The sequence below is a fragment of the Marmota marmota genome, unplaced genomic scaffold, assembly GCF_001458135.2.
Source record: "Marmota marmota marmota unplaced genomic scaffold, marMar, whole genome shotgun sequence".
Taxonomy (NCBI): domain Eukaryota; kingdom Metazoa; phylum Chordata; class Mammalia; order Rodentia; family Sciuridae; genus Marmota; species Marmota marmota.
Genome location: NW_026000172.1, coordinates 884,656 through 892,780, shown reverse-complemented (window position 1 = coordinate 892,780; position 8,125 = coordinate 884,656). Strand labels below are relative to the sequence as shown.

The following is an 8,125-nucleotide window of genomic DNA, read 5'->3' as shown; positions in this document are numbered from 1 at the left end:
CCTCCCTAGCCCAGGCTCCCCGGCGCCCGGGGTTTTCCGACTCCCGCGGGAGAAAGGAAGGGTCTGGCCAACCTCCCAGGTCCACGTCTCCCTTGGCGTCGGGGATACTAATGCCAGCGCTGGACACCCGGATCCGCGTGAGCACCCTGGGGTCAGCTGGAAAGAGAATGGAGGTGTGAAGCTTTCTTGCTGGACGACCCTGTTCCCGGTTCCCTGCACCGAACGCTCTAAAATCCCCACACTTCTTTGGATTGTCAGTTAGGGCTTTGAGGCCAGCAAGCCGGGGCGACTAGCTGTGCGACAGAACACGGCCACCTCGGCCTTTGCAGGTGCCGAGGCTGAGCTCAAACAGTGGTGGCAGGAGCAGTAAGAGGCATGTGGGGGTGCCTAGCACCGCTGCGGGAGAAAGGAGGAGACGCTCAGGAAATGGGGGCTTGTCACCCCTCAAAAGCCTTGCCGGGTGCATTTCCCTGCAGGGTCACTGATCTCCAGGCAGTGGTCAGATGACTGCCCTGTGGACCACAGAGGGGGCCCAGGGCAAAGGAATTTTCCACCGACCTGGCTCTGGGCCAGAGAAAATCCACTTTTCCTGGATGGTGTTTATCAAGACAGAAGAACAAGAACAGGGCCACATAGGAGGGAACCAATATTCTTGTCCTTCCCAAAAGAAATCCCAGTTCTGAGAGGGGATGTCAGCTTCTCCAACAAATACTTTTTTTTAAAGGCCTTTATAAGTTTTGGACCCATTTCAAGACATTTTTTTTCCTTTGTGTACATTTATTTTGAGGTGTTAATGATTGAACCCAGGCCCTCATGAATGAACTATATATCCCAACCACTGCCCGCTCAGTTTTAACTGTAACAGAGCAACTTGTACACTTTTAACATTTAAAACTGAGCATCACCCTCCCTTTCAAGTGAAACCAAAGAAAATTTAAAAATAAACAGGAAAAAGGGGCTGGGGATATAGCTCAGTTGGTAGAGTGCTTGCCTCACATGCACAAGGCCCTGGGTTCAATCCCCAGCACAATCAATCAATCAATCAATCAATAAACAAACAAATAAACAAACAAACAGGAACAAGATTACACTAGGGAATTTCACTTCTAAATAAGATTGTACTATGTAATCTCAGCTACTCAGGAGGCTGAGGTAGGAGGATAGCAAGTTGGAGTTCAGCCTCAGAAATTTAGTGAGACTCTGTCTCACGATAAATAAAGAATGGGAATGTACCTCAAGTGGCAAAACAGTCCCAGTACTGGGTGGGGCAGGGAACATTCTACAGGTTGATTTTCCCATCAAGTGGCAAGACTCAAGTGCTCATGAGGAGAGAGGGTTTTTGTTTTTGTTTCTATTTGCAGCATTGAAGATTGAACCCATAACAACCCATTTAGCTACATCCTCATTGAGCAACATCCTCGCCCTATCTATCTAACTATTTATTTTCATGGTAGTGGAGATTAATCGTAGATGTGCTTTACCACTGAGTCCTTTTTATTTTTTATTCAGAGACAAGGTTTGACTAAGTTGCCTGGCTTGGCTTGGAACTTGCAATCCTCCTGTCTTATCCCCCCAGGGTTGCTGGGATTATGGACATGCGCCACCACCCAGGGCCTGAAAGAGTCATTTTATACTACAAGTATGTCCACCAAAATGACAACTGACTGACCCTGCCAAAGGAGAAGCCATGTCATCCAGATGCCTTCTAACCCACTTAAACATCAAGAATAGTTTTTTGGCACTGGGATTAAAGTGGCCTGGTGCCTACTAAGCACACACTCTACCACTGAGCTGTACATCTAACATGAGACGCTTTAATAAATTCAAATTTACACAGTAGGGGTGCGGCTCAGGAGACTGAGACAGGAGGATTGAGAGTTCAAAGCCAGCCTCAGCAATGGCAAGGCACTCAAGTAACTCAGTGAGACCCGACTCTAAATAAAATACAAAATAGGGCTGGGGATGTGGCTCAGTGGTTGAGTGCCACTGAGTTTAATACCTGATACCAATCAATCAATCAATAAGTTCAAATTTATAATGTAGTCCCCATTGAATTATAAGGCTACTGGATTATCCAGACATGAACTTTGGTGGCCAGGACATCCTACTTCCGCAGAGATTGTGGCTGCCTACTTCACTATCCTTAGGAAGCCTGCAGCATGGCCAGGTGGAGATGGTTAGAATCCTTTTTTTTTTTTTTTAAAGAGAGAATTTTTTTAATATTTATTTTTTAGTTTTCGGCGGACACAACATCTTTGTTTGTGTGGTGCTGAGGATCGAACTCGGGCCGTACGCATGCCAGGCGAGCGCGCTACCGCTTGAGCCACATCCCCAGCCCTGGTTAGAATCCTTAATCTCCACACTGCTGCTGTCCAATATAGCAGTAGTCACCAACCACATGTGGCTGTTGAACATCTGCAATGTGGCCAGTCTAAATTAAGGTGTATTGTAAGTGTAAAATATGCACCGGATTTCAAAGGCTTAGTATGAAAAAAAAAATGTAAACCTCAATAATTTATATATTGATTGGCCTATTGAAATGTTTTGGATATAATGAATTAAATAAAAGATAATAAAATAAATTTCACCTGTTTCTTTTCTTTGGTACTGGGCACTGAATCCAGGGGTGCTCTAACTCTGAGCTATACTTCCAGCCCCTTTGTTAATTTTATTTTGAGACAGGGTCTTGCTCAATTGCCCTGGCCTAGAACCTGCAATCCTCCTGCCTTAGCCTCCTCAGTCATTGGGATTATAGGAGTGCACCCCTGAGCCCAGCTTTAACTTTTTAATTTGGCTTGTAGAAATGTTTAAATTACATGAATAGTAAAAAAAAAAAAAAAAAATACTTGTTTATTCTTAGTTTATTCATTTATTTTTTTGCTACTGGATATTGAACCCAGGAGCACTTGACCACTGAGCCACATCCCCAGCCCTATTTTGTATTTTTATTTAGAGACAGGATCTCACTGAGTTGCTTCACCTTGCTTTTGCTGAGGCTGGTTTTAAACTCTTGATCCTCCTGTCTCAGCCTCCCAAGCTGCTGGGATTATAGGCATGTGCCACTGCACCCGGCAAAAAAATTTATTTTTTATTTATTTATTTTTACCGTACTGGATGGGGATTGAACCCAGGGTCTCTCAAATACCAGGCAAGCTATGTTCTCTAATAAAATATTTAAAGTTATACATTATATTGTAGTTCTAATCATATTTCTATTTGACATGCTGATCTATGATTAGTATTTACTTGGCCATAGACAAACTTGTATAATAACTCTGAGCCTCAGATACCTCATCATCTGTGCCTGATGCTTAAAAAAAAAAAAGTAGTATAGTAGATGTTGGCTATTGTGGTTACTATTAAGAATTCCATAATTCCAGAGACTTGGGAGACTGAAGCAGGAGGATTACCAGTTTGAGGCCAGCTTGGGTAACTTAGCAAGACCCTATCTCAAAACAGAATAGAAAAGGTTGGGAGGGGCTGGGATTGTGGCTCAGTGATAGAGCACTGGCCTAGCACGGGCAGGACCTGGGTCCCATCCTCAGCACCACATAAAAATAAAGGCATTGTGTCGTGTCCATCTACATCTAAAAAATAAATATTAAAAAGAGAGAAAAGGTTGGGGATGTAACTTGGAGGCACAGCACTCCTGGGATCATCCTCAGTATCTGCCCCCACCCCCATACACAGAGTTCCAAGGGGCTAGGGCCACAGTGACAGACTGTGTGGCTAGCATGCCCGAGGTCAACCCCCAGCACACAAAAAGAAAAACGAGAAACAATTCCAACTGCTGAGTGTAAGATGGCAGGCTGGGGACATGAAAGGTGCCAAGAAATTAAGGACCAGAAAAGCGTGGATGAGGGGAACAGAAAGAAATGGAGGATGAGCCTCCAGGGTGGGAGTCCAAATCAAGAGCCAAGGAGTCCCCAGAGCGTGGGCGCCATAGCCAGCTTCGGACAGACAGGATGTCCTTGAGGGAGCTGACCCTTGTCCTGGACCCATCCACCTGCAGCAGAAACTGTCCAGAGTGCCCCAATTGGGCCTGCAGCCTATTGTCTTCACAGAGTAGGACCTTGCAGGTCTGTTCTCACCTGTGCAGACACTACAGAGCTCGCCTTATCAGGAGGCCACCTTGATATGACCCCTAAGGTGACACATTCAATAAGGCACTGAGCCAGCCTCTGTGACGACCAGAAATGGCCATGGACTCCCTTAGAGGCCAGGAGAGCTCTACTCCAGAAAGAATGGTTTCATCTGCTTTGTAAGGAAAAAAATGCTAGGTGGTCTGTTGTGGCCACAGAAGCAATGCCTTGGTGGCCAGAAAGCTGGGTACCTTTGGATCTAGGCTGCTGTGTTGTCCTGGGCACTCCATTTCCTGCTGGGAGCTTCTCTTTCCTGGTATGCAAACAGGAATGAGAATGAAAGATGCCTTAAGAGTCATTCTTGCCAGGAATGGTGGCCATATCTGTGATCCCAGGGACTCAGGAGCCCAAGGCAGGACTGTAAATTCAAAGTCTCAGCAACCCAGTGAGGCCCTGTCTCAAAACAAACTATAAGAAGGGCTGGGGATGTGGCTCAGAGCTTAAGTGCCCCTGGGCTCAATCCCCAGTACCAAAAAAGAAAACAACTTTCAAAGGCCCTGGGTTCCATCTCCAGAACTTCAAAAACGGAAAGGGGAAAAAAAAAAAAGTCATGTAGATGAGTACACTACATAATCCATATTTCTGCTGAAGTACTTTACAAATGAAAAAGGAGGCTTACAGAGAAAATGGAATGAGAAATGGGAGGGAATATTATAGCCTGAAAAGGCAATGACCCAAATTTTGGGGTGTGTGGCTTTTGGCATCCACCCCAGTCTTCTTCCCTATGGCCCAGGTTGGCGGTGTACCCCTGAGGTGTCATCCAAGTCTACTGGGACATTCTGTGGTTCAGCCTTAGCAGGTGCGCAGTCTCCCTGTCGTCTCCCACTTCATACAGTCGGCCTTGGGCATGCTGTCCCAGGTACTTGGGAGGCTGAGGTGGGAAGATGGCTGCAGCCAGCCTGGGCAACAGAGCAAGACTCTGTCTCAGAGAAGTAGAGTCAGCCTTAAGGGCTTCCCCTCACAGCAGGCAGGGGCTGTGCCCTCACCTTGTGGCCCATGACATAAGCCATACACAGGGTTGACAACTTACTCAACGGTTTGGATACTGATGCAAGTATTTGCCACAGAGAAAAAAATTGTTGCAGACGGATAATTTTTATTAGAAAAATCACCAAGAAATTTCTTTCCTAACTTGGGACCACTTGATGGATAAATGAACACTAATGCAACAAGGCTTTGTTCAGTGGATCTGGGGGATGAGCAGGAGTCCAGGCACCCGCTAAGTAAAGAGTGCACATGAGGGGAGAGGGGCTGAACAGCCTTGTACTTCTTGTACCCACAGCGCTTAGTTCATCCAGGACTATGAAGGACTTGACTTCCCTCTCAAAATTTTACCTACCTTCAAAGCCAGTGCCAGCACTGCTACTTCAGAACAAGCGTTCCTGATTTCCCCAGTCCTCATTCCTTCCTTCCTCCATGCTGCCCTCACCTCGCTTAGTATCTCTGACTTCCTACACTCAGTTAGCACCGACTGTTTCTGTAGCACCGTGTTCGGTGTTGGATCCCACACTTGTCCAGGACCCAACTACTCAGCTAGTTTTTCTGGCCCCTCTATATTTTCTTATCATTGTCCTGTTCCTTTGCCCTTAAACTCCTAGTTTAAGGATAGAGGCCACAACTTAGTCATTTTTCGCCCTGTGTAACTTGTCCAGTCCTTAGCACATAACAGATCAAAGTACTAAACTTAATGGAATTTTTTTGTGATGCTGGTGGTGGAACCTGTGGCCTCAGATATAATCCTAGCTACTGGGGAGGCTGAGGAAGGAGGATCTCAAGTTCAAGGCAAGCCTGGGCAATTAAGGGAGATCCTATCTCAAAATAAAAGAAAGGCTGGGCATGTTGCTGCATGCCTGTAATCCCAGATACTCAGGAGGCTGAGGCGGAAGGATCACAAATTCAAAGCTAACCTCAGCAATTTAGTGAGGTCCTGGGTAACTCAGCAAGATCCTGTCTCAAAATAAAGAGGGTTTGGGGATGTGGATCAGTGGTAAAGAACCCCTGGATTAAATCCCCAGTACCAAATAAATAAATAAATGAATAAATCAAAATAAAAGAAAAAGAGGCTGGGTGCAGTGGCACACACTTGTAATCCCAGAGGCTTGGAAAGCTGAGGCAGGAGAATCATGAGTTCAAGGTCAGCCTCAGCAATTTATTGAGGCCCTAAGCAACCAGTGAGACCTGGACTCTAAATACAACATAAAAAAGGGCTGGGGAGTTGCTCAGTGGTTAAGGTCCCTTAGGTTCAATCCTGGTCCAAAAAAAGAAAGAAAGAAAAGAAACAAAGAGGAGTTAGAGATGTAGCTCAGTGATCTCAGTGGTAGAGCACTTGCCTGGCATATGCAAGGTTCTGGGTGCAATCCCCAGCACTGTCAAGAAAGAGAGAGAGAGAGGAAGAAGGAGGGAGGGAGGGGGGAGAGAGAGAGAGAGAGAGAGAGCGAGCAAGCGAGAGAGCGAGAGCGCTTGTGAGCAACCATTTTCCTAAGGTGTATGGCTTCTGAAGTGACTTGGTCTGCCTTGCCTGTCATGATGAACTGGTAGTAGGCTCTATCAACAGCAGGATTCCAGCTGCCAAACACATCCGGCCCTAGCAACTCCTACTTTTATGTCTATCCCTGCCATTTTTTAAGACAGTGGTCAATGGTGCTTAGTGTGGCCCAGGACCCCTGTGATCTCCAAAGACAAAGCCACTATAATACTGACATATTTGCCTTTTTAATTAAATTGACATTTGTACTGATGCAAAAGTAACAGTGGGTAATGGTGGGTAATTTGGAAGGAATGAAGACTGGTAGCAGCAGTGATAGTCATTGTGTTCCCACTGCTACTGCTTTTTCTTTATTTCTTTTTTGCAGTACTGGGGAGGAACCCAGGCAACTGAGCAAGCTAGCGAAGCAGCTCTGAGCTACATCCCCAGCCTTGCCTCTCCTGCCTTTTTTTTTTTTAATTTTGTGACAGACTCTTATGTTGCTGAAGCTGGCCTCAAACTTGTGATCCCTCCTGGTCAGACTCCAGAGTAAACTGGGATTACAAGCATGAGCCACCACAACTGGCTGCTCATATTAATTTTGGTATCAACCAAATGTGTCAACATTTGGACAATTTGTATAATCCAGTGAATCAATGTTTTGCAAATGACAATACATATGCTGTTACAAATATCACCTGTGAGTAAAATGTCCATCCAAAGATGTTAATGTAATGGAGCCTAAAGTTTATAGACATGGCTTCAGATTCCATATTCCAAGTGATCTTTAAAAGATTACCATCTGTGTGATGCAGCTGGAGTTCTATGGTAAGGCTCAGGCTTAGCATGCTGAAGCCCTGAGCTCATCCGCAGCATCAGAACAAAACCCAAAACAAAACCCAAGGGGCTGTGATATAGGTCTGTGTAGATGGCTTGCCTGGCATGCAGGAGGCTGGGTGTCATCCCCAGTACTCAAACAAACAAACAAAAAAATAGTGCTTGTACATTTAGGTGCGATATCAAAGAATATTCACAATTACTTTAAAAGGCTATTAAAATGATCTTCCCTTTTCAATTAAATGCCGGCAAGGCCAGGTTTCCTTCATAATCTTCAGTTATTTCACAAGAGATAAAATGCAGCAGATACGAGAGAGAACGTAGTTTTTCTTCAACGAAACCAAACATTAAAGAGATCCGAATGCAAAACGAAAGTAATCTAAATTGTTATGGAAGATATACTTATTTTTCAAGAAAATTTGCGTAAACCCTTAATAATCTCATTGTATTTTAATAAATTGATGTTTTGAAAATCACTCGTTTAGGGGCTGGGGGTAGAGCGCTCGCCTAGTATGCGTGAGGCACTGGGTTCCATCCTCAGCACCAAATAAAAATAAAGGCATTGTGTCGTGTCCATCTACATCTAAAAAATAAATATTAAAAAGAGAGAAAAGGTTGGGGATGTAACTTGGAGGCACAGCACTCCTGGGATCATCCTCAGTATCTGCCCCCACCCCCATAC

The 8,125-nt window shown here is 45.1% G+C and overlaps 1 protein-coding gene across 1 annotated transcript in view; it reads right to left on the bottom strand.

Moving 5' to 3' along the window:
- Positions 1–255, bottom strand: part of Vamp8 (vesicle associated membrane protein 8) — a gene marked incomplete at its 5' end in the record, with an annotated part of 3,178 nt that extends 2,923 nt beyond the window's left edge. The window contains one exon of the mRNA XM_015506369.2: positions 73–255. Within this exon, the coding sequence (XP_015361855.2) occupies positions 73–255 (183 nt within the window). The remainder of the gene's footprint in view (positions 1–72) is intronic.
- Positions 256–8,125: the final 7,870 nt, after the last annotated feature.